At 50.5% G+C, this 25497-nt stretch overlaps 8 protein-coding genes across 8 annotated transcripts; 3 read left to right on the top strand and 5 right to left on the bottom strand.

Moving 5' to 3' along the window:
• Positions 1–452: 452 nt before the first annotated feature.
• N0V89_011464 (uncharacterized protein) lies at positions 453–1812 on the top strand (the record flags this gene model as incomplete). The annotated part of the gene is made up of 4 exons (XM_056220195.1): positions 453–542; positions 605–1289; positions 1347–1606; positions 1693–1812. 4 exons carry the CDS (start codon positions 453–455, stop codon positions 1810–1812), a joined length of 1155 nt encoding a protein of 384 aa, XP_056065498.1.
• A 105-nt stretch (positions 1813–1917) lies between these two features.
• Positions 1918–3058, bottom strand: N0V89_011463 (uncharacterized protein; the record flags this gene model as incomplete). The annotated part of the gene is made up of 2 exons (XM_056220194.1): positions 1918–2762; positions 2818–3058. 2 exons carry the CDS (start codon positions 3056–3058, stop codon positions 1918–1920), a joined length of 1086 nt encoding a protein of 361 aa, XP_056065497.1.
• Positions 3059–3607: 549 nt separating this feature from the next.
• Positions 3608–4970, bottom strand: N0V89_011462 (uncharacterized protein; the record flags this gene model as incomplete). The annotated part of the gene is made up of 4 exons (XM_056220193.1): positions 3608–3870; positions 3980–4434; positions 4490–4698; positions 4791–4970. The coding sequence occupies 4 exons, from the start codon at positions 4968–4970 to the stop codon at positions 3608–3610; spliced, it is 1107 nt and encodes a 368-aa protein (XP_056065496.1).
• Positions 4971–6854: 1884 nt separating this feature from the next.
• N0V89_011461 (uncharacterized protein) lies at positions 6855–8633 on the top strand (the record flags this gene model as incomplete). The annotated part of the gene is made up of 3 exons (XM_056220192.1): positions 6855–7033; positions 7084–7320; positions 7373–8633. 3 exons carry the CDS (start codon positions 6855–6857, stop codon positions 8631–8633), a joined length of 1677 nt encoding a protein of 558 aa, XP_056065495.1.
• Positions 8634–9090: 457 nt separating this feature from the next.
• Positions 9091–9621, bottom strand: N0V89_011460 (uncharacterized protein; the record flags this gene model as incomplete). Its single annotated transcript, XM_056220191.1, has 1 exon — positions 9091–9621. One exon carries the CDS (start codon positions 9619–9621, stop codon positions 9091–9093), a length of 531 nt encoding a protein of 176 aa, XP_056065494.1.
• A 1940-nt stretch (positions 9622–11561) lies between these two features.
• Positions 11562–12413, bottom strand: N0V89_011459 (uncharacterized protein; the record flags this gene model as incomplete). Its single annotated transcript, XM_056220190.1, has 1 exon — positions 11562–12413. One exon carries the CDS (start codon positions 12411–12413, stop codon positions 11562–11564), a length of 852 nt encoding a protein of 283 aa, XP_056065493.1.
• Positions 12414–16883: 4470 nt separating this feature from the next.
• On the bottom strand, positions 16884–19075 carry N0V89_011458 (uncharacterized protein; the record flags this gene model as incomplete). The annotated part of the gene is made up of 2 exons (XM_056220189.1): positions 16884–18268; positions 18601–19075. 2 exons carry the CDS (start codon positions 19073–19075, stop codon positions 16884–16886), a joined length of 1860 nt encoding a protein of 619 aa, XP_056065492.1.
• A 4583-nt stretch (positions 19076–23658) lies between these two features.
• N0V89_011457 (uncharacterized protein) lies at positions 23659–25443 on the top strand (the record flags this gene model as incomplete). The annotated part of the gene is made up of 4 exons (XM_056220188.1): positions 23659–24004; positions 24128–24496; positions 24552–25159; positions 25216–25443. The coding sequence occupies 4 exons, from the start codon at positions 23659–23661 to the stop codon at positions 25441–25443; spliced, it is 1551 nt and encodes a 516-aa protein (XP_056065491.1).
• Between the last annotated feature and the right edge of the window lie 54 nt (positions 25444–25497).

Here is a 25497-nt window from a genome sequence, read left to right as displayed (position 1 = left end):
TGTTCCGTGCCGCAGGGAAGCTGCAACCGGCGCAGCATCTACTTCCACCATCAAACAAACAGCCCCCACACAGAACGAAGTGGCAACAAACGTCTCAATGCTATGTCTGACTTCCATTCTTCCCCCACACAGCCTGCTTGTGTACATTTCCTGTACCCCGCTCGTAACACACGATGGCAAATTTATTCCACATTTCCATATGATCATCGCCATCTATTTTTACCCCCACGTGCATCGGCGACCGCTCGCATGTCCCACACCTCGCTAACGCCGCTCAGCCACCCCGAAAAGGCAGACGGGTGTCAGCACGCAGTGAAATCAGCCCCCAGTGTGTTTCGCGAGAGGGCTGTGTTGGGGGCGGCGCAGGAGCCGTGCGAAAACCTCCGAACATAATAATCTTGCTGCTGGCCCTGCGCATTGAGTTTGAAGGTTTTTCGGCAGAAGGTAATGCGATGGGTGTCTTCAAGTGCCAGGGGTACAAGTACGATTGTAGCGCGCGGAACCAGGTGGTGGATGCAAATCCGGATATCGCTGGTGTGGGCGTGAGTATTATCTCGCATTTCATTTACTTTTTTAAATTCGACGAGAGCTAACAAACTAACAGGTCATCGTCGGCTTCCTCGCAACAACATGCCTCGCCTTCCTCGTCACCCTCTCCGTCCTCTTCCTCGACCGCTACAACAGCTTCATCGCCCTCATCACAAAAACCCACTATGCCCACGACGAGCGCGGTCCCTACTGGCGCTCGCCCGCCTTCTGGTCGCGCGTCCTCTCACGAAACCTCCTCGCGCTCGCAGACACGCAGATCATGACGGGCCTCGCCGTCCAATTCACCGCCATCCTCAAGCACTGCGAGCTTTCCATCTACCACTTCCAGATCGTGACGGAGCTGGCGTTCCTGACGACGGTTACACACTTGCTAACGCTCGTTACGCTGAGAAACTACTTCGTTCAGAATAAGTGGATTAACCTCCCAAGGATATTCTTCATGGCGGGGAACTTGGGGCTGCTCGGGTATACGAGCTACATATCGTACACGTACGACCTCGCTGGATTGGACCTCAGCTCGCGACTAGCGTGCTTCTACCAAGGGACCAGGCCCGAGTTCGAACGCGCGTTTCAGACAAAGTGGGCGTTGTTGTTGGTCGGGGCGATAGGCGGGCACACGGCTGTTATCCTGGCTATGTACGTGCTGCCCGAGACGCCCGAGGGGACGGCGTGGACGAAGGCGAAGAGGTTTGGCGCGGGGTTTAGGACGTGGGTTCTTACGCCTGTGTATGCTATCTACGGTACGTGAAGCTGTTCAACCTTTTCGCTCTGCGACGATATATACTGATCACGTTCAGGCGTCTACATGGCCGCCACCATGCTCAGCGATACTCAAGCCCTCGGCAACCCCAGCGTGCGCATGAACGGTACCGAAAATGAATGGGGCTTCGGGCAATTCCTCCCCGTGCTCCTACTTGCGCTACCCGTCTTCGCGGGGTGGGAATCTTTCTGGGAGGAAAAGGACGACAAAGATAAGGAGGTGGATCGGTTCGGGCGAAAGAACGTCCGCGCGAGCAGGAGTAATGCGGGGCTATTGGACGCGGAGAAGGGCACTGCGGTTGGACAGAGGGAGGTTGTGAGAAAGGGAGCGGGCACGTGGCCGGTGACGGGAATGGGTACGGGCACACCAAGGCTGGATGATAGTTTGGTGAGCATCAGTTCGCTGCCGACACCTGGGCTGGTTGTACCGAGTCCAACGGCAAGTCCAAGGTTAGGTGCTGTCTCGGGTGGAGAGAGGAGACCGAGGACGCCGAGTCGATTTGAAGAGGACCTGAGGTAGAAGGGACCTCGGAACTGAGTATAGAGACTACATCAACGCATTTAAACAACCATGCTATCTAGGAAGCCGAACTAACAGCCAGCGAGGCATTAGTCCCCCCGCTTCCCGCCATGTTTCTTCTGCCAGTCTCGATAGGCTGCATGCAGCAGCACCACGAAACTTTGCCCCTCAGGACTACCGGTCGTATACGGCGTTTCGTCGTGCCAGTCCAGCGGATTCACCGCGGGCGTAACGATGCCCTTATTGTCGCCTTCTTCCGCATTAATGTGCCCATCCACAACGTCCATCTTCTTGATCGCCCAATCCGCGTAGTCCTTACCAAACGTCTCCGGCTCCAACACCGCAACCCGCAACGCCGTAGCAGCCAGGACACTCGTGCCTGAGATCTCGCCAAACCACGACGTCTGGTTCAGGTAATTGCGCAATAAGCCAGACTCATCAGTATCGAGCTTGATCACACCGTCCAAGATCTCCTTAATCAGGCCCGTGAGCGACGCCTGCTCGGTCTTCGTCTTATTCGCATACGGCGACTTCTTAAGCGTAGCAAGCACGCGCGCCATACCCGCAGCAGCCCAACCGTTCCCTGTGCTCCAAAGCTCATAGTCCTGCACTTCGGGGCCGGTGATGTGCATCCACACACCTGAGGGCTGAATTAGTACGTCGCGATAGAGCTTCGCTTGGATGGCTGCTTCCTTGAGGAGGGTAAGGTTGGAAGTGGCGACACCCGTGTAGGCGAGGAAGGGCGGAACCATGTAGACGAAGTCAGCCCAGAGCTCTGCGACATTCTCACGGTGAGAGATGGCGCCGTTGGACCAGCGGGGGACGTCGTTGACGAGGTGTTCTTCCTGGCGGAGTGCGGCGTCCCAGTAGGCGGTGTCCGTCTTGCCGATGAGGAGAGCGGGGATGCCCTCCGCGGCTGGATCACCAGCGGCTCCTGCACGTGTGATTAGTGTTTTGCGCTTCTGATGTTTCGGTTTGACGGTGCTCACCATCTCCGTCGACGAGAGTGATGTTGTCGGTGCGAATGTGCGGCTTGATGTAGGTCAAAGCGCTCACGTTGGCGACGTTCAATGTCGGTACTTTTCCGTGTGGAAACGGGTTGTTCCAGATGGAAAGCTGGGGGTCGTTCCACTCGAGGAGGGCTTCCGCGACGGTGCCGTATTCCCAGGAGTGCGTTGCCACGCGGATCGCCTGCTGCAGCACGGCGTTGATCAATTCAGTGGAGACCATTGTGAGGAATTGGTATTCCAAGTCGAACTGGTTCAACGCTTGTTCGACTTGCCCGTGTGTCGTCGTAGGAGTACATGGCGCTTCTTTATACCCGGAGCGAAGAAATAACTATTTCCTTCCCTCGCTACTGCTGGTTCGTCGATCACCACTTATTTTTAGCAGGCGTTCCCTCGACCAGGCTGAAGGAAGGCGCTCGCCCGCTTGTGCATGAGATGCTATTCGGTTCTTGTCGCGAGCGGAGATTCGAGAACGCGATGTAAAGACATTCATGGACTTCTTCGGGGTAGTACAGACGTGGCGGACGAGTGAGGTGGTGTGTTGTGCTTATTAAGTCCGATGGCGTCTCTGGTGGGGGCGACAAGCCCGCGTGGACAAGATCCTTGCTGACGACCGAGGTTGCTGCCGTGCTGCTCATGTTTCGAAGAGGCCGTCATGACTGCATCGTGTGTACGAAGGATGGCGTGTGCTGGAGATGGTGGTGATGAAAACGATGATGACGGTCGCATTGTGAATCTATTTGGGGGAACGACTCCACTGCAGGCGTTCACCCTAGTGGGTTGGGGGTAGCTCTGCCTCAACGATGCCCTCACCTCCGCCAGGAGGAATCCATAACTGCACCAGTTTTAATCCTGCCGTTTCCAGCAAATTTTGCCACTGACTCTCAGTTCTCTCCTGCGCTGCGTGCATGGCCATCATCTGTAGATCAAACCCTGTAGGAAATAATGGACAGTCTCGATTGGGTAGAATGAAGTCGTTAAGCAAGAGTTTCGAGTAGCCAGGCTTCATTGCTGCGGCAGTCCGAGAGAGAATCCCTGCACAAAGTTCATCTGACCAGTCATGCATGATGAAGTGGAAGAAGTATACGCGCGCTCCTGCGTTGGGGTGAGTAGCGTCATGTGACCCAGACTTGACAATACTGACCAACGATAGGTTGCGATGTGAAGAAGTCGTACTCGACTCTTTCAACGCGCTCGTCAAGTTGCTTGATGTCACCGATGACGGCAGGTAAATCCTCCAGGACCAGTCTACCTTTGCAGGCTTCGAACTTTTTCCCGAAAGCCTGCACATCGTGTCCCCGTCCACCTGCAACATCAACCAGCAGGACCTCGGATGGTTCGTTACTCAAACCTTCGTTAAGAATCCGCTGTTCAACAGGCCACCATTCGATCCAGCTAGGTCGTGAGCCGCGGATGCCTGTCATACAGGTGTTGAAATTGTCGATAACGGCGGGCTGCAAGGACCAGAACTCGAAGGCTTCCTTATCTGTGCCAAACGAGTACTGAAATAGGCCGTCTCGTGGATCTTCTGGTTGGCGGTAGGCAGTTTTCTTGAAGTAGGCGGGCATCTTGACCGCGGCTGTAGTGCCTTGATCCCAACTGTCATTGATATCAGCAGGCTCCTCTCATGGCCATGAGACTAGTCGACGCTTACAAGTGAATGTGTGCCGCTTCAACGGGTGGAAGGCACATGGCTTTGGTGATCGGGGTAGGAGTCCACAGATCCTCACTGGCTTCCTGAACGAAGTCAAGCGCTGACAAAGGGCGCAAGAGACGCACAAGAAGGTTCTCCTTACATCCTGATTCTTCAGCTAATCCTGTCGCGCTGACTCCTGAAGCTTGTCCCGCTACAAGCTTGTCCCGCTATAATATGGAAGATCTTGAGGTCTATGGCGACTCGAGCTGCCGCGGCGAAGATCGGCTAAGCGGCGAGTAAGCAGCGAAGTCTACTGTACCTCATGGAGGGGCCCTACGTGGAAGCACAGTTCAATTGCAGCATCCTCTGGCTTTTGCGTCGCTAATTGAAGCTGTTTCGCCAAGTGTAGGGTTGATGCGAGAGTCGCTGCGTTCGTATCGAAGTCTGACTGTTGAGACAGCGATGTCAGCTGGGCGATCAGATTTCTGGCTTCAGACATTGATACGTGTTACGTGAAAATTGGATGGAGTTTTCGAGTGACAAGAAGGTGCGCACCTGGCACCTACCTGAAGATGTGGTTGTGCCGCAGTGCCAACAGAACGCCAAGCGACATGACCACAGCTGGCGAACTTTGGTAGGTAGTACAAATGCACTGTCCTTTGATCAACCACACTCTTCTCCGTCTGTTCAGGCTATTTCCGGTAGGTCATGGGACAATCTCCGCTCAGCTACCATTTGTGTCGATCACCCATGCCGGCGAAAGTGCTCAGAAGACATGCCCAGCAAACCTTACGTCTTATGCTTTGGATCTACTACGACATGCGCGGAAAGTCTCTACGCGAGAGTTCTGAGCGAGGTAAGGCTTTTTTTGAGTTCACTCCAATACCTCGTAACGATGAGGTCGATCGTTGACATGTCCCGCTCGAGCTTCAAGATTGCTTCAACGCTACGGACTCGGATGCTGAGCGGGTTAGCATACTAAATTATTACCTTTGGGTCACCGGTCGAGAACCTAAATCCGCGGAGGAACTTGGGTTGATGCCCACGTTTGATGAGCCGGGACTTACTGAGTCGAATGAAGTGGGTTATGGGTATGCGCTTGCAGGACAACACCAGAACCATTGCGTTGACTTCGTGGCTGATGCGGTTGATATCGGCAAAGACCGTCTAAACAACCTTTTCCTGAAAGACGTCATTCATCGTCTCGGTCTTCTGAAGTGGTTATCGCCTCAGTTGACGCATAAACAGCCTACCAGGTTTTTACTTGGACCTGCAGAAAGAAGACTTCTCGATGGGTATCCACAAACAATCAATACTACACCACATGATGAATAGAGCACAATTGTTATTTGCGAGGCGCCTGAATTTCTTATTGCGATGTGGATACTCTGATTATAAGCAAACACTGCTGACCTACACTCGGACTGTCTGTCCGGGTTTGTGTAAACTGACGGGAAAGTGGGGCCAGTAGAAAGGAAAGTGGTTCCGGCCAAGTGGGCATCAGCATGAGTAGAAGAGCGATGGGAAACCCACTCCTCTGACGAGGTGACACTAGTTTGACATAGAAATGACCAGGTCAAGCACGACATAGATAGCATGTATAAGGCTAGGTCATGTCACGTGTATGTTGAATAGGTCTAACCGCTTCGGGACTCTATCTTGTCCTTTTGTAAATCCTCAACACCATTTTCTCAGCAAACCATCAAGTACACCCGCGCCTTATCGCTCAAATGTGGGTATTCTGATGCGTGCCTTGCATGGCTTCTAGAATGGCCCCAGGATGTGGAGCCGGGTAGTACCGATACCAAGGCACACGCCGTTGCGGCTTCCTTCGGCTTACATTCACTGTGGGTCTGCAACTACACTCGACTAACGAACCGGAGCAGCATCGCACGCCCGACACCATCACCGCGGCGACTTATTAACATGAGCGCAACATCAAAGCCGATTGTAAACGCTCTCTCGTGGAACTGCAACGCGACGGGAATCTTCCCCGCAGCTGCGCCCGCCACCTCCAGGCCGATTGGGTAATGATAGCTGGTTCCCCAGACCCGCTAGAGCGGACGGGGGTTGCAGTCGCCAATGGGTGGCATAGGTTCCCGCACTACCCTTATCAGGGTCCTTGTTCACGTTTCTTGGAGGTGCTTGGGAGGCAGTGTTCTCCGTTTTCGCCGTCAGCGCGTGTGGAAAAGATTTTTCAACCCAACGAGCCTAGAGAAGCGCGGCTCGCAGCTTGCCTTTCCTTGCGCTACACCCGTAGTCGGTCATAGGGAGCGGTATAAGACTGACCGCAGACCCCAGGTCTATGACAGAGGGTGTCCGTCGCACTCAACATTGTTTACCAATCAGACTTTCAGCCAGCTTCGGCTTTATATAGAGCAAGATGCAGGGTCACGACAGTGTAGAGGTCGAGAAAGGGTACCTTGATGGAGGAAATGACTGGGACAGGAATGGAACGTACTCGGAGGAGCCCTATGCACAGGGCGCCACAACCGTGGGAGAGGCCACAGGAAGAGGAGGTGACACCCATCGTGGTCTGAAGTCCAGACATATTCAGTTCCTGTACGTCTCGCAATAGAAAACATTCTTTCGCCGAGTCTGATACTTCGCAGGGCCCTCGGTGGTGCTATCGGAACAGGATTGTTTGTTGGCTCGGGTGGTATTCTTGCACTCGTTGGCCCAGCTCCGCTCTTCATGGCGTACCTCTCCATGATGATGGTCGTCTGGTGCGTTATGAATAATTTGGCCGAAATCGTCACATACCTGCCAATGAAAGGCATCACCATTCCGTACTTCGTCAAGCGATATGTCGACTCAAGCTTAGCTTTTGCTGTGGGTTGGAACTACTGGTAAGATCCTCGTTAGTAAATGGGTCATGAATAGATACCTAACTGAATGCAGGTATGCGTACGCAATTTTGGTAGCCGCTGAAGCCACTGCGGGATCCATTCTTCTGGACTACTGGAACACACCTGTGCCTGCGGGAGCTTGGATCGCCATATTCATGATTGTCATTCTCTTTCTAAATATTGTGGCCGTAGGCATCTTCGGGGAGGCAGAATTCTGGTTTGCTTCGATCAAGTTCCTAACGATCATGGGCCTCATCATCCTCGGCGTAGTCATCATGCTCGGAGGCAGCCCCAATGACCAAGGTCGACTAGGATTCCGCTATTGGAACAACCCTGGAGCATTTACCCCCTATTTAGTGGATGGTAACACAGGTAAATTCTTGGGTTACTGGACGGCTTTTGTGCGCGCCGGCTTCGCTTTCATTACATCGCCTGAATTGATCGCTTTGGCTGCTGGTGAGACGATAGCTCCACGACGAAACATCCCCAAGGCTGCGCGCCGCTTTGTTTGGCGACTTGCTATCTTCTACGGCCTTGGGTCGCTCATCATCGGCATCATCGTTCCCTCGGACGACCCTCGCCTCCTAAGCCCCAGCTCCAACGCCACTGCCTCCCCCTTCGTCATCGGCATCGCCAGAGCTGGAATCAGAGGGCTCAACCACGTTATCAACGCCGCAATTCTCACCTCCGCATGGTCCGCCGGCAACGCCTTCCTCTTCTCCGGCTCCCGCATCCTCTACGGCATGGCCCTCCACGGCGACGCCCCCAAGATCTTCGGCAAGACGAGCAAGAACGGCGTCCCCTGGGTTGCCGTCCTCGCCACCTGGGCCATCGGCCTCCTCGCCTTCCTCAACGTCTCCAACACAGGCGCCCAGGTCTTCACCTGGTTCAGCAACATCTCCACCATCTCAGGCTTCCTCGCCTGGATCGTCGTCATGATCACGTACATCCGCTTCCGCAAGGCGCTCGTGTTCCAGGGCCTGCTGCACACGCTGCCGTTCAGGACCCCGTTCCAGCCGTACTTCACGTACTTTGTGCTCGGGGTCGTCAGTGTGCTCACGCTGACGAACGGCTTCCAGGTCTTCTTCCCGAGTAAGTGGTCTGTGTCGGATTTTCTGGCGGCGTACATCACGCTGCCGATTTTCATCGTGCTGTATCTGGGGCATAAGGCGTGGTTTCGGACGAGCTGGGCGGTTAGGATTAAGGATATTGATGTCGTTAGTGGCAAGAGGGAGATGGACGAGCTGTGTGCGCAGGATGTGGATCCCGTGCCTAAGAATGTGTTTCAGAAGATGTGGTTCTGGATTGCTTAGATTTGGAAGTGGAATGCGGCGCTATTGTGGGTAGACATCTATTCATCACGATGTTTCTCCATATCAATATCCAAGATGAAATCCCATCTGCTCAACAGCTTACCTGGTGTATCCACGTATTGTCTTGTCTCTTCGCTAGTGCCGGTCAAGATACTGCCAGTGATCCGGCTTGATTCAACAATCCGCTGTGTACGTGGACGGCGTACTTGGTCGTAAGCCTTGAGAGCCGCCAAAGCATCGCCAGGTGTGTTCGACCTTCCAAGAAGAGTGGAGAGGATAAGACTGTCCTCTACAGACATGCCACCACCAGATCCTTGCCAAGGAGTTGTAGCGTGTGCAGCGTCGCCCATTACACAGAGAGGTCCAGACACATAAGTCGGAGCAGGTGGGTGTTCCCAGAGATGCGTAGCGCGTTGCTCGGATTCTTTACAAAAGAACTGCACGACTATTAGAGACGTCATTTTGGCAGAAGCAGAAGTTCAACCCCGTTCACAGCCTTGCTTAGATGTTGCGGCCAGTTTTGGTAAAGCGACTTGATCTCGCTATTACCGATCCATGAATACTCGCGGGCATCCTCAAAATCAATGGTTCCTTTGCCAATGATAGCTTGAGCTTCCGCGTAGGGTTGAAGGGTCATGACCATCCAGATGCCAGTGCTCCTAGGTGTAGCCGCAGGGCTTCCGTCCAGAACAATCTTCCGGACGGTACTGTGTATGCTGTCGGCTCCAATCAGGATGTCGCATTCATGGCTCGTTCCATCCGTGAAGTGTAGTGTAAGAGACTTGTCAGCTCTTCGATCCACTCCTTCGAGCTTCTTGGAAGCGTGTAGACGCTCCTGCGGAGCATCCGAAAGTAATTCTTGTAGAAGAGCAGCGCGATGGACAATACTGGTTAGGCGTTTTCCCGCCGTCTTCTCGTCGACTTCTCCGATAACTTTGCCCTGTTCTTCGCCCGGGGCTAAAATGAAACGGACTCCTCGCACTGGCATTCGTGAATTAATGTAAACCTCTGTCGATCCATCTGCATGAGACTGAGCTTTTACTTGAATCTAACTTTTGTTGGGAAGCCAGAGCTTGTTTCAGTTCAGGTTTATGTGAGCTGCAAAGCTAGTTGAAATGTTATTCACTGGAGACAGCTCCTAACGCTCGAGGGCTTGAACAACCGTAGGACCCATAAACTCCAGGGCTGCTTGCGCATTCCGGGTCACCCCAATAGCCGCACCAGTCTCCTTCAAGGCGGAGGCGGACTCAAAGATATGGACATGTAGGTGGGAAAAACGGTGCAAGGCATGGAACAAGGTTGCACCAGCAAGTCCGCCGCCAGATATGGCAATTCGAATGAAAGGAGGCATAAACTCGAGCTGGTTCTGGTTGTGTAGTGAACTGGAGGGCTGTGTGTTTGCGAGCAGCTTTCAAGTTCGTATGCATACGCGCTTGATAGAAATATCATATACATGGTATATATGGTATGACTCCACGCCAAATTCCAGGTACGAGCCTTTTACGGTTTTTAAGTATGACGAACTCCTCTAAACAAAGTCGTTCCACACTCCGTACTACGCCCCAACCAGATTAAGTGATAGTCAGGGGGAGGCTATGAAAACGCGGAACTCAGCAACATCATAGGGCCTGAGAGGATTGAGACTTGGTCAAGGTGGCACGGTAGGTAGCACGGTCAGACAGATACGTCTTCTTCCCTTTACTGGAACGGTAGCACCAACATTCGCTTCAGGGTTCGCATCAACAAGCCTGCGATCATTTATAAACCAACAAAGAAAACCTGCAATAATATTGGCGCTGACGTTCCGGGCAGTGGAGGGCAACCGCATGACTGCAGATAATTCTCATGCAGCAAGTCGTGCAACAAGTTATGCAGCTTTAGCGCAAGTCAGGAAATCCCGGCTTCTTTGTTTCATCAAGGGCTTTGTCTGCGGGTCTGATGATTGGACCTTCGAAGTGGGACCGGCAACTGTTGCTAGCTCCCCCCCCGCCGCAAGCCTGGAGGCGTCAGGCTGTGCCACCATTTGCACCATATCTGGCAGGTTCATTTCATGAAAAGCAAACCACGAAGGAGATACCCCTTTTTTCGTCCAGTTCTGGAAAATTCCAATCGCTATCAAAGGGATACGGTGACGGCATACAGGCGGACTACCTAGGTAGATAGTGTCTATGCGGTCATGCTGGCAGCTAGCATCGCATAATCACGTTAGATTTGACTCGATTTGCGTTAGACTAGTGTCCATATATGTGTCAGAAGGGGCTAATGTAACATCTGTTCATATATATTCATTGTGCAGTACATATATATTTATTGTGCAGTAGAGTACGCTGTGATTCATACTTGCTTGTGATTCATACTTGCTGGGAGTACGTTAGCAAAGCTCAGTGCCCGACGACTCTTTATAGAAGGCTTCAATCTCACAATGCGTGCGACCTGTTTTGGGTGCCACACTTCAAAACCACATTAGTGGAGGAAAAGCTCATATTGCGTGCATAGGAATCTACGTTCTCGTAGCTTGAATGCCATACGACTGAAGCCACCGGACCGTGTGCCACCGCAGCCACGTCTTATATATCCAGTAAGCAGGCAATAATGAGATGATGATTGTCCCAGCAATTGCAGGCACTTCGATACGTATGAACCTGACATCGGTGTACGCCCCCCTGCGAAATGTAAAAAGTCCATTGGAACAACCTCAAGAAGGCCTGTGGTATAGTATGTACACCATCAGCGATATGGAGAACAAAAAACGCTACAATGGCTGCCACTCCCATGTGGGCGACTGTAATACAGCCGTATATTATCCCGAACACATGCTCGTGGAGGAACACTCTAGTATGCAGCTCTCGAGATCTCAAAGGTGGAAATTCAAGTCGCCCTAAATACCAGGTCAATACTTGCATCATTTGAAGGATGAGGAGTCAGCAACTACTCGGTGCCTACTGCCTTAGAAAGCGACTTACCGTGTCTAATTGCGATTGTGCTGTAATGCTCACGCCTAATTTCGTGACCTTGAATCTGAATCGAACATGACATGACCCTATCGACTGACAATTGGGACATCAGGTCCCGCTGCGAAGGTTTCCAGAACGTCAAAGGGCAATCGAACGTGACCCTCATTTCATCATCGTTGCTTTCTAGAATGATGAACCTAGCTCCGCGGCCCTTGTAACCACTGCTGGAATTGGATCCTAGAGACTCGTCAAGGACATACAGTATTCGAGTGGCTTGTCTATATCTATGACTCGCTTCCTTGAACATGCGTTCCTTTCTGAGAACCTGGTCAGCACTGTCGTCGCCTTGATGCATAGCCGTATTTGTCACTCGGTCCTTTTCGAGTCGGCGATGCGGAAGGAAGCATTCAATGATCAATGACTCCGGGGGGCCTCCATTCCCAACCTCAATCTTTGTCACTGAGCAGCTATCGAATGCGCCGTACTGGGACTCGATATCTTCGCCAACCTCTTTTTCGGCGACTATCAGGCGTTGGTGCTTGATATCGTCATCGATCTTGAATCGAAACCATTCGCAGGCGTCGTTCTCCTCGATGATCGGCCCGGACTCAAGCTCTGACAACGTTGTGCTTGGTCTCAGGAGATTCCTGATCAGGCTGACGATTGAGCCTTCGCTTCTCTTTGATCTAGGAGAACCACTCGTCATGACATGGCCGTGCGATAAGTCATCACCCTCGATACAGGTCGGAATCCAGGCATCCTCCAGACTCAACATCATCCGTTCGTGTTCTTCGGAATAGTACAGCCTCAATGCGGTGTTGAACATGATTGAAATAGGAAGCGCGACAGAACTCCGTACCGTGCAAGCGACCCGATCCTCGTCTGCTACACGCTCTATCAGAGAGGTTGAGTCAAAATCAAGCAGATTGGCAAATATTATTGGCCGATCACTAGCTCGTGTAACATTCCTTGTGCGCAAGTTGTTCCATACGTCGACGAAGGTTGTTGTCCATTTCTTGCGGTAATCGACCTGTGATTTATTGTGAGATGGTCGCCTACTCCCGAAGATCGTCGTGTGTCGTTTGCGGAATTCATTCAACTGCTCAGCAAGTGTCGTTTTCAACGGCGTCCAATGGTGGCTGATTCGACGACCGTCCTGTTCCTTGACAGCCCAGTGCCGCCGGACGTGAAAGCAACACAGGATAGCTTGGACAGTCCTGATAAATCCTGGGACCAATTTGATGTATTCACGCCTCTTCCAATGACGTGCCCCACGAATTTGAAGGTTACGAAAGACCGCAGGAGTTTTTCCTGCTACTCTGAAGCGACAATCTCGTGCCGATGCTCCTTCCTGGTAGGTCCAAGCTCGGTTTGACCATTTGCAACCCAATAACATTGCGCTTATCATGTCCGATGATGGATCAAGCAGTTTTTCAATCTCCTTATCTATCACAAGAACCTGATCGGCGGCCTGGAAGATGGGTGTGATATGCCTCATCGCTTTGTTGCGTAGTCTCTGTCTTTCCTCCATCAAGCTCTTCTCTGCCGCAGATAGTTCTTCATGAGGCTCTGGACTCCTTATACTATCGGCAGGCTTACCTCTTCTAGCAGGTATGCAAATCGTGTCTAGCCAGATATAGACTGTCGGACTTCGAAATCTTGTCCAGATGTTCCAAGTGGCATGATGTAACCAAGTAGCACGGTATAACCAAGTAGGAAAGGATGCTTTCAGCTTCTCCTTCTCGAACTCTGTCACGTCCTTATATATCTGACTCAATTGACACGATTGCACTTGGTTGTTGACATCATTCCCCATGCCATCGCTCCAGACGTGAGAAATTGCGGTGTAGTTCTGGGTCCCATCATAGGTGGTCAAGTCAATCTTGACACCCGTTTGTGCGTCCAGGGTCATGGAGATAATTGGAATACGATCTTGTTCAATTATAGTACCGAGTTCAGATTCGAACTTGTCTACTATTCCCGTATTCGGCACCAGGGAACAGTCGTGAGGATAGCGGCAGCCCCCAATGTGTCGTGTCCGGTATTGGCCTCGATCTTCAGGCTGTAACTCGTAAGCTACACACTTGTCGCCACCTTTACAACCCGTGTGTATCTTACTTTTCTCTCGCCTCTTGATTCGTGAGAGATAATACGTAGTGATGTGAGTGTTCCCTCGAGAGATTGTATCGAACGCAACGCTGCACCAACCGTTATCCTCAGACCACGTTCGCAAGAGCTTTCCAGCCCAGCCCAACGAGTGGTGTTGTCCTGGCTTCGAGACTCTGAAGAGCTTGTTTGTCCACTCCCAACCAACGATTTTGGGAAATTCGCCTGGCCACGCGTGGGGTGCATTACTCGCTATCTTCAAGCTCTTCCGGAACCAAGGCGTTAGGTAGAAACCCTGGCGTGGAATCGCGAATTCGAGTGTGAAATAATGAGCGTCTAATAGCTGAGATAAGTACTCGATAAGCAACCTAACACATAAAATCGTCTCTGCTAAAGCGAGGTCATGGCTCTCGATCGCTTGATACTGGTTGTCGCATAGATCAAGTACGTCGATAGGGTGAGCAGCACTGTCGACTATGCTACTTAGGCGCTCAAGCTCCACACGTTGTTGCTTCTTTCCCAACGCACATAGTTTCTGGTGCCAATTCTGAAGGTAGATTCTGATTCTTGGGTCGGAATTAGTCGCGAAGACATCATCTCGTGTTACTGCCACCGAAAGAAACTTTGACAGCAGGCCATAAAACAGCCACACTTGTGCAAGATGAACCTTTTGCTCTTTTCCGAGGTCCGCAAGTTCTGGGACAGCTGAGATGTTGTTTGGGAGTACAGGCATATGCTTGATATCGTCAAGCGACATTGAATTTGATGCATGACTTGCAGCAATCCAATCGCAGGTAGCCTCTTTGTCGAAAGTGACCGTAGCTCTCGCGAAATTGAGATTTTCGTCAGGTGCCGGAAGTATATCGTCGAAGAAGTTCAGAGCCTTTCGTGTTGTCATATTCGTCACCGTCGAAATGCCGAACTCGATGGACACCTTTGTAGATTTCGATATCAAGAAATAAGCGACTTTGGGTAATATGGCGTTGAGAATGCGGTGCTAGAGATGGGGGCTTTGAGGTGCGAGATGTTGCTGTGTAGGGTCAGGAGAAATGGCAACGAGTTCCTTGGATGCCTTCAGGTTTGTGGGAAGAAAATTGTTCCAACTTTCAGGGGTACTGCAGGCCTACATATACGGCCAAAATAAGGCTCAAAGAAACTAAGTATAGCCATGCTTTGCAGATCGCTGCATGAGTTTACATCTTGGAGGGAGGAGAATCCTTCCATCTTTTCAAATAGCCCGCATTGATTGGTGCGACATACGAGGCTGAAACTCGCCTTGCATCCGAGTCAGCCGCATTTGATAGGCTCACCGGTGGCCGGTGAGCTCGCTGGAATAACAACGCAGCAGACCAACTGATTGGTCTATATAAGCGTCCACTTAAGAGCGGTGTGAAATGAGGCCGTTTCTAGCCCAAGAATGTTTACTTTAAAATGTGCATCTATCTTCGAGGCAATCAGTCAACCATTACTTTCCGAAATCGTTCCCTAAACCGCAAAAATGTCAAGTTACATCTCCTACCTACCTATTGCACTCTTCGCGGAATCATTACGAGTGCAAAAGGCTCTCATCGCCTCAATCGAAAGCCATGGTAGGGCACTATCACCCATGACTGGGTGTGTGAAAGATATCGAAAGGCTCTGGAGTATCTCACAATCGGAGCTTTTGTCGGGCTTCCAGGAGAACACTCACACGGTCATAAGTCGACGACATGGCAATTGTTTTCCTCTTGTGAACTCTGCCTTGCTCTCCCAGGCAGGCTTGATTGGGCGAGATCTAGACAAGGCCGACGATGATGCTGATCAGCATACCCTCAGAACAACGATAGTGAAGATCACTTTCATAACGCCAGGGGAAATTATTCCGACTCCCAATATTCTGTCCGCACCTCGAATTGTCCTGGCAGGCCAGATCTCTTCCCTAGTTGGGATCGCTACGGTACTGTACCGACACGACATTTCCTCTGGATGTCTTCTCTTAGGATGCATGGCCTTCAGTCTATTCTTGCTTTGGAAATTGCAAGTATACACAAACCTCAAGTTCGCCAACAGAACTGCAATAGAACTAGACGCCCGACGGAAAGCGTCTGGCGGAGCAGCCACGGATATCCACATTATCACTCCGCACTCCAACTCTGCCCAGCTCGATGTACTTGTCGGATATTCCTCTCATCTACATGCATTAACGAACATTCCTGTGCGAATTCAGAATTGGGCATTGGTCAGATGGACAACAAGACTCCTTGTATTGACTTTAATGGTCCAAGCTGCTTTACTCGCCAGCAACGTTGGTACATCGGGAAAGCAAATGTGGTCGAACGTGATCTGGTTCGCATCGTATCTCATCTTATTTGTTATATCGAAACTTGCCACGGCCCGCGGATTGGATAATGTTTTTGAGGGATTGCCTACCCGGATGAGAGAAATACCACCTTTGAGATTCACTGGACGAAGAGGTGCTCTAGCATTCATAGGTTCCTTGCCCATGACGACACCAATATCGGGATACTGGGACTGGCTCGATAGTTTCTTGCCGCGCAACCAACGCCGTCAAAGCCTTGAAAACCTAATCATCGCTGCGCAATATATGGAAAACGAAGGATATGTTGAGATGGGACAGTATAAAGACAGTTACACTGAGCATGTTATGAAAGAAGTCCGTGCCGTACGAGATAACAAGGTTTTTCAATCGGAGCTTGCAGAATTCGTGACACAGGTCCAACTGCCTTAGCTCTGGTGGAGACAACTAGTGGTGTCGAGAGCCTAGGAGAATGCGGAAGGATCTTCCGAATTATTAAGCCTGTCTACTGTGGCTATAAGTATGGACATGAGAAGAAAAATCCGGTCAATCTGCGCTACTAAGTGAATCGCACTTCTTCTCTCTACATACCCTATATACTAATAACCTATACCTATATGACTAATTCATAACTAAAAGTAATACTATCTAAACCTATAGTAGTATACTTATCTATAGTGTATAAGTATTATCTATGATAAGGGACAAAGGGTCCAAGGAGCTAAAAGCACTAAAACACCTACCTGAGTTAAATTGGGCTTCTCTCTAAGGACTTGTACATTCAAGGGTCAGAGTAAACTCTACGATTGGAAAAGCAAGTGAGGTATCACTAATTCCGCTGCCCTAGATTTCAGTGATTGAAACAGTCGAGGCTCTTCATCTTTTAGTTACAATTCAAAAGATTTCGAAGCGTTCCTCCTGGACCTCTCCTCTCTCTGCCATGTCTACAATCTCGCCATCCATAAAGCCTAACAGGAAACAAGGTCCAACGTAAACATACTGCGGCTGCTTCCTCAGTATAACGGGAAATCTGCAACCTTTGAATATACATATCTGATCGCCGACCTTTGTGTCAAGAGGAGCATTTCCGAAGTGACCCTTGGAGCTGCGTATCGTGCTACGCGCCTGCATGGTGGACCATACAAAATTGATCATCTGGAACGCTTGAGAAGACCGAGAATACATGTCTGGTAACTTATAAAAAACCCTACATATCCGCTCCGAGGTCCAATGTCCGAGTTCTGATGCGCTGCCTAGAAAATGCTCGCGGACCACTTCTGTCAGGTTTTCGCTATGCGAGGGGTCCGGACACAGAGAATTGAAGTAGGCAATAAACTTTTGCCGATGTTCCATAGTCACTGTACGTTCGTCATTATCTGAATACTGTTCGTACCAAACCTCGAGCATGCGGAGGAAAGTTACGCCTAGAGCGATATAGGCCTTGTCATCGAGCTTGCGAATGCGAGAGGATCCCATCGTATCAAAATCACCCGTCAAAGTGCGGCAAGCAGCTTGAAGTACGGGAAACACAGACTCTTTCAGACTGTCACAGATGAACAGCACGTGCTCCATGATATCTTGAATAGGGCTATGCCCAGTGGCAGTAAGTACCGCCTCAACAGTGTCAATAACATAACCATCAACGGCTAGGTATGATCCGGAAGAGGACGCCAAAATCTGCGGTTCACCACTGAGAGAAGTTGCAGCCTCGTAGGCGCGTCCGACGAATTGTCTGAGGCTCGGGAGCTTGTCAGTACACTGACTGACCGCATGAAAATTTGGCAACCAAGAAGGCATTTGTGAATCTACAGCGAGGTTGTGGTCGAGGGTAGATAACCTTCCCATAGCCAGAAAGCTTAAATCAGCTTTATTTTTGAGCAACAGATCGCAAGTGGAGATGTACAATGACGTAACGGGTATCGAGTAATCAGGTCTTATAGTATCCTGAAGACCTGTCATTCCGAGAAGGGCATAAACCTTATCTCTTGGATTCGAAACGCGGTTCCTTGCGGTCACCAAAAGTAGACCGCTGAAAATATTAATCGTATTGTGGCCGTCAGTGAAGCCACGCATCATCAAATTCTTCAACGAGAGTAAGTTATCCAGCAGTAACCAGCCGAAATTCGGCCATCGTTCGGTGAGCTGGCTCAAGAAATCGAGCGGTGGTTTCTCAATGCTTTTCAAGGTTTCGTGGACTTTCCGCAATTGACGTGCAGTAATAACTTGTTCGCCAGACATGAAGATAAGTTCCTTCGATAGGACGACTTCTTGGATGATCCCTACACATAAAGTCAGATTTCTGCAACGAGATGTAAGATCATTGATGATCTTTAAGGAAGCTCACATCCTCGAGTCCAGTACTCATGTCTGTGGAGTTCGTCCAGACCCTTCCATGGTCCCGGTCCACTTGAAAAACTTCGGCGGTTTTCAGTTCGCGTTTCGCTCCTTTTGCTCCATCTGAATTCACTGGCCAGAAGTGAAACCTTCTCGGCAGACGTTCCCAAATTTGGAGCTACAGCTGATACTTTGAAGATGGACTTGAATGCAGCAGTGATATTTGGTTGCGCTGACCCTAGCCAGGCAATGACTAGTGTTGCGCAGGGATATACACGGTCCATCATACCGACTTGTTGATTCTTTTCTGGTATATCGTGCTGATTGATGCAGATCGCATCGGCCCATAAGGCACTGCAAACTTCCGACGCACCCGTTGCACGTATATGCCTCAAAGCAGATGCGAGATTATGTTGCAATAGCACGATATGTCCATTTATTGATGCTTCTTCAGGGTTGCTCGAATCACCCCAAACGTAGGAGATCGCTGAATATCGCGCTTGAGTCAACGATACTGGGCGCAGCGTGCATATCAGTGGGGCTTCGAAATCGACTGATGGGATTATCGAAATGAGTCGGATTTGGCCTTCTTGAAGTGGTGTATATAGACCTGAACTCTGGCTCGTATCGATGCTTCGATCTTTTGTTACTTCTGGAGTAGGCGAAAGACCTCTGAAAATGTCGGCGGCGATCTCGGCGAGCTTTTTCAGCTTATCATCCTCCGGGCGATCTGCAACATCGGAGGACTCCATTGTTTGACGTATGTGCTCGGTGGTGAAGTATGTATGCGAGCCTTGCCGCTGTGGATCGCCCACGCGATGCAGGGGTGTTGGTTGATGTCAGGTTTCGTTCCTTCAAGTATCAAATCTCAATATTTCAGACACAAAATTCGTAGAAACGACGACGGTATCGACAGAATGCTTGACCTGAGATCCTAAAGGCATCACGCGCAAGCGGGGAGGGGCAATCTATCGTATTGCAGCAGCCTAGCCGAGGGGCGCAGACCGGTGAACCAACCATCATGCACACAAAGTATACAGTCCGCCTTGCGACTTTCTGCACGCTGCGCATATACGACATGCAGCTATTTGACCGATGGTTGGTCCTAAAGACTACGCCGCCTCCTAATGTTTCAGCATCCTGGTCAGCGACGCTAGGCGTGGGGGAAACAACTCCTTGCGCGCACGAACGGGTGTTCTTGGGCGCAATCGAGTCTGTGTACTTCGCGTTTCAGGTATGAACTTCTTCTTCTGTGGATGGTGTTCTAGGGTTGGTGTCAGAGAAGGTGCGAGCAAACGGGCCGAATTGGGATGAGTATCATCGCGCAGAGTAGAACAGGCTCCAAGGATTCACTCAAGTCCAGTACGCCAATGTTGAGGGCAAGGTTTTTCGCACTCGAGTCTGGCTGCCATCAAGTATTGTTATGAGTCGCTACTATCGTTGCTAAACCTTTATCTCTTATCCATTTTTTGACATATCAATTGATCCTATTCTTAAACCGACATACCGTGGCACGTGCGTGGTCGCTCTTTGCTTGTTTTTAATCCTGGTCGTCGACCTTGGCTGCATGTGAAGTGTTTGAGCGCTTCAGCGTTTCCGCCCCATGATGCCGTTCGAGTTACAGTCGAACGGCTCAGCCTACTAGGATGTGTAGGTATTGAGAACGACAGAGAGGCAGTAGGGTCCCGACGCATCGGTTGTTAGACTATGCAGAGCCTAGGTGGCAGTGAGTGAAGAGATACGTATATGATTGTGTCGCGCCTCTTGTCTGGACATACAAGTAGCTGGACTTCTTGTGTGTGGTGACTTTCGCTTGCGCGAGTCGGATTGTTTGATCATTCTTTTCCTATTACTATTAGGCATCTAGTCAGGTCAACATGGCGAAAGGTCGTATAAGGCAGGTGTTGCTGACCATCTTCCGGGTCGTCCAATTTATACTGAGCGTCGTCGCACTGGTCTGCGGTATATACGGTGAGTGGCGAGTTACCATCATCGTCAAGTCATCTCTAACATTTCTCAACCGTAGTAACATACGTCTACTATAATATGGCGGCATCAGCCCATGCACTCGTAGAAGCCATCGACACGTTGGATCCAGAGAACGACGGCGTCCAAATCCTCCAGCACACGTTCGTCCCAGTGCTAAAACACCTTGATGGCACACCAATGCGCGCCATAGTCATCTTCGTAGCAGTAGGCAGCTCGTGCTAATATCATCTGCCTGTCTAACTTGAAGCAGGCACTCTGGTCAACCCTTTCCATCATCTATCTCTTCTTCGTCGACCGCGCTGCTCGCCACTCCCCTCGCGACCTCAAGCGCAACTCGCGCACTACTCGTGTGGTCATTAGTGTCCTCACGCTAATCCTTTGGATCGCAGCAATTGTCTGCTCCTCGCTCCTCGTCGTCGAGTTCGGTGTTTTCGCCTTCGTGGCCGGACCCGAGACCAAGGCTGCGCTGACAACGTCCGAGAAGGTACTTCTTGAGGCGTTGAAGATGATTGCGGAGAGCATTGATACTGTCAGCGATGCTCTGAATATTCTAAGCTCGATCATGACGGTTGGCTTCATGGGGATCTTTTTGTTGGGGGCTAGCATCGAGAATACGAAAGTGGCAATTTGGAATTGCATCATCGCGTGTTGTATGAGTGGAAAAAGTAAGCAAGAGAAGGTGACAGAGGACCAGGTGATGGTAGAGAAGGGCGGGGCGCAGGTCAGTGTCATGGCGGTTTAGCGGACATATTCATGTTCACATGGAGATTGACCTATAATACTGTCTTGTATTCAATCCTTATATTGTTGCTATTCTCAGGAAGCATTCATTTGTAGAAGTCTGTAGGAGTGTCGAGCTTGCGCAACTCAGTACTCTGTATGCATTGGCAACGCTTAGGCTTGTTTAAGTTTAGGTTGGCAGGACCGGGCAAACAACCTCCGCTTTTGGACGACGTCATCACGTCGGCCAGTAAGACTCGCCGTGCCGCCTCGCCTTGTCTCGCGATGGCTATGAATGCGACTCACGAGATAGTAGCAAGCGTAGACCTTATAAAATACTCCATAGTCCCCAAAAACATCAATTCATCATTCCAAACTTCTCCCAAACGCAAAATCGAAACATCGTTCTTTGACAGCAATCCAACAAGACAACAATGCACGAAATCCAAGAATCCGTTACCATCTCAGCGCCCCCGTCGCAAGTATGGAGCGTGTTGATGGACTTGAAGTCATGGTCGGAATGGAACACTTTTGTCACATCAATCGAGGTGCAGCCACCACATACCGAGCTCACCGTGGGAAGCAAACAGACAATCACCATCAACAAGAGTCAATCTTACACCAACACTGTCTCGGTCTTAAATCCAGAAAAAGAGCTTCGATGGAATGGAAGCATTTTAACGCCTATAATTTTCGATACGGAGCACTGGTGTCAATTAGAAGCAGTTGCGGGAGATGAAGAATCCACGCGTTTTACTCAAGGCGAGCGTTTCTCTGGCTTCTTGGCGCCATTGATTGCAGCGACAGGAAAATTGAACGAACTGAGGGAGGGGTATGTAAGGATGAATCAGGACTTGAAACAAGTTGTCGAGGCCGAGAAAGCGAAGTAGGATTGGTGCTTTTGAAGAGCTCGAACATGTCAATAAAAATGTAGTATAGCAAAGACTTTCCAAACCTATGGTAGTACCATCCCCTACGGGTAACCTATTCTAATCTCCTGTGGTCAATCCTTACATTGTTGCCAGCGTCAGGATGCATTCGTTTGTAGAAGTCTGTGGGAGCGTCGAGCTTGTTGCGCGACTAGCTTACATATCAGTGGAAGGGTCTGCAATGACACCTCAATAGTCATGCTGTTCATTCGCTTCTCGCATGCAGTTCTAGTATCATTTCATTCCAGCAATGGACCAAGCTCCGTCCAAGAAAGCCTTTCGATTCCTTCACCGCGATATTTCCGGGACCTAGACTGATCCTCATCCTTGGGAGTCCACAGCTCTTCTGGAGTTCTTCTAAGAACATGTCGGTGATATACTCGGATTGCTGGCCGAGTTGTTCGGGTTCGTTTGAGAGCAGCCGGCCAGCAACCCTACAACTGTGTCGTCAATAGCAGAATCGAACGCCGCACCACAGTTCGCATCACTGTTGATGTATCAATATCAGCCTTGTAGCACAGCGTAATGGATACACGAACCTAGCTCCTCCACTAGCGTTGTTGAACCACGAGCAGATGTCATGAGAGAAGCAGTCTTGTGTATATACGTTGCCCAACGCTATTCCACTGCAGCCAGCTCCGCATCGGCCGTTGCATGAGTACCTGTTTATTGTTAGGATTCTTCGATTCAATTGATCCTAATGAACTCGAGAAAGAGCAAATTAATGAGGAAAGAACGTACTCTCCGCCAGTGACGTTATTTGTCCCAAAGTTGCTCCCTACAGCACCACTCCATTTGCATGTCTTGCCGGCGGAGTTCGTCCATGTCGCTGTAGCGTTAGCACCGACCTTGAGACATTTTATGGACCGCGCTGAGAGTTCAGAAGCAGGTGATGCGGAGATCACGGCGCCCAAAAGAGCAAGAAGGGGAAGACAGTAGAGCTGCATGACGTTTGTTGCAAGGCGGGAACGAAGGTGAGTTGGCCGAGATCTTTTGCGCCTTATGTAGTTCGGTGCTCGAGCCTTAACCCACCGGGGCATCAAGGAGAAGAACCCTGTTCTGGTAGTAGTGGCGCGGCATCTCTGAGTAGACTTGTAGCCCAAGCGAAGTAGCCCCAATGGATCCTGGAAATTGGAGATCCGCTCGCGAGAAATGCTCCTTCCGGTAGATCACTCCTCCCGCCTCTCGAAGCCGTTGTGTGTGTTCGCCTAGTCGAACCAGTGAAAAGGCCTATGTAATTGTAGACTACGCATGACCACGGTGTGGGTTTCGATTTAGGCGAGTACACCAGGTCTTTTAGGAAGCGATCCGGCAGATTAGGTAATGACGACATGAAGGGCATGGGTGTTGTGATCGTCAGGGGTGTCCTTGCGCATGGAACGTGCGTTCATGCAAAACCTTGACCAAATTAAACGTGAACCATTGTTAAATAGAGACAGCCACTATTGAAATCACAAGAGTAAGATGCGTGTACTGTGTATACAAGGATGTGCTCAGATGATAGAAGAAGGCTTCTAGTTATGTTGCGGAATTCACAGCACGCTTGTGTAAGGTAGCCCACAAGTACCTCGGCAAACCGTGCCTCCTCATCTCCAATCACGACTCGCGCATACCGAAGACACCTCCAACAACGGAGCCTCTCTAGCGATGTCACACAGTATTCTCTAGTGTACGCAGGTGTCTTTTGATCTCGCGACATGCCTCCCTCAGAGACGCCAGTAATAATCGGTGTCGGTGACATCAAGAACCGCACCTCGACCCCAAAGGAACCCGCCGTCCTTATCCATGAAGCGATACTCGCCGCTATCAAAGATGCTTCTGCATCTGATACTACAACACTGCAGTCGTCTATAGACAGTATCGCCGTAGTGAAAACTTGGACGTGGCCGTACCCTGACCTACCAGGCTTACTTGCCGCCAAATTGGGCGTTGAACCAACACATAAGTTCTACTCTGAGCATGGCGGTGATAAGCCAGGGAAGTTGCTCGATGAAGCAGCGAAACGAGTAGCGCGAGGAGAAAGCTTGATTGCTGTTGTTGCAGGTGGGGAAGCTTTGGCGTCTTGTAAGCATTGTCCTCGTGAAATTGGATACCGACAATGGATGAGTTCCACTTGAGGGCATAAGATGTGCTGATGCATGTCAGTATCTGCATGTGCGGCTGCAGGTAAGCTACCACCACCAGGTTGGACGAAGCCATCGCAGTCTGTTGAGTCTGTCTTTACGCCAACAGGCATGGATCTTGGCTCGAGTAAGTCATTCGATCTTCTGGAAAAGCTGAACGTTTATACCTCCGCAGATCTTGGTGCTTCGCATGACTTTGGTACACCTATCCAAGTATATCCACTCTACGAAAACGCATTCCGAGCGCATAGGGGCCAAAGCCTCAAAGCAAACAATGAAGAGAGCGCAAAGCTGTACGCAGAATTTTCGAGAGTCGCAAGTCAAAACGAAGTTGCTTGGTCTCATGGGAAGTATGACGACGAAGAGAAGATTGGAACCGTGAGTAAGAAGAACAGAATGATATGCTCTCCCTGTAAGACTTCATGTTGTACATACGATACATCCCAGGATAGACTAACATGCTCCAGATCCTTTACTCATGAACGCATTCAACACCGTCAATCTCGCGGCCGCCTGCCTCGTCACCTCCACAACCTTCGCGCGAAAACTTGGTATCCCAGAATCCAAATGGGTCTACCCACTTTCTGGAGCTGGAACCTCGGATGCCGCGTACTTCTGGAACCGTCCAAACTTCTACACTTCGCCCAGTATATCAAAGTCTCTCGACGCAGCTTTGTCACTTGCTCAGATATCCGTGGCCGACATTGATCTCTTCGATATCTACTCCTGCTTTCCTATTGTCCCGAAGTTGGCTGCGCACCATCTTGGTCTCCCGGTAACTGGGGGCACTAAGAGCTTGACACTTTTAGGAGGGTTGACCAGTTTTGGCGGCGCCGGGAACAACTACAGTATGCATGCACTGACCGCGATGACAAGAGCGATTCGAGAGGGTAAGGGTAGAACAGGGCTAGTACTGTGTAATGGCGGGATGCTGAGCTATCAGTATGTGGTGGTATTGTCAAAAGATCCGAGAGCAGTGGTTGTGTATCCGCAAGAGAACCCTCTGCCGCAGGAGATTACGGATGTGGAGGTTCCGGATATTGTCGAGCAACCTGAAGGTGAAGCAACCATTGAGGTATGTTTTTCCTCGGGCAAAGAAAGAGTATGAGGCACCGGGCTGACCATGTCTAGACATACACAGTAGAGTTCAATCGCGACGGCACGCCACTCAGGGGGTATATTGTTGGTAGATTGAAAAGCAATGGCAACCGCTTCCTTGCCAACCATGGCGACGAAAGTACACTGCGACAAATGGCGGAGGGTGCCGGCGAAATTGTGGGTAAGAGTGGCTGGGTGGGACAAGACACCGAGCGGAAAGGAAGGTCATTGTTTAGCTTCGAAAAGCTCTCTAGGATATGAGGAACTGAAAAGCGTGGCACGAACTTCACGATACCCAAAGAACACAAGGGATGA

This window comes from Didymosphaeria variabile (assembly GCF_027946475.1).
Source record: "Didymosphaeria variabile strain IMI 356815 chromosome Unknown scaffold_9, whole genome shotgun sequence".
NCBI classification, from domain to species: domain Eukaryota; kingdom Fungi; phylum Ascomycota; class Dothideomycetes; order Pleosporales; family Didymosphaeriaceae; genus Didymosphaeria; species Didymosphaeria variabile.
Note: the sequence above shows the minus strand (reverse complement) of the source record. Positions and strands in the feature narration are given on the sequence as shown.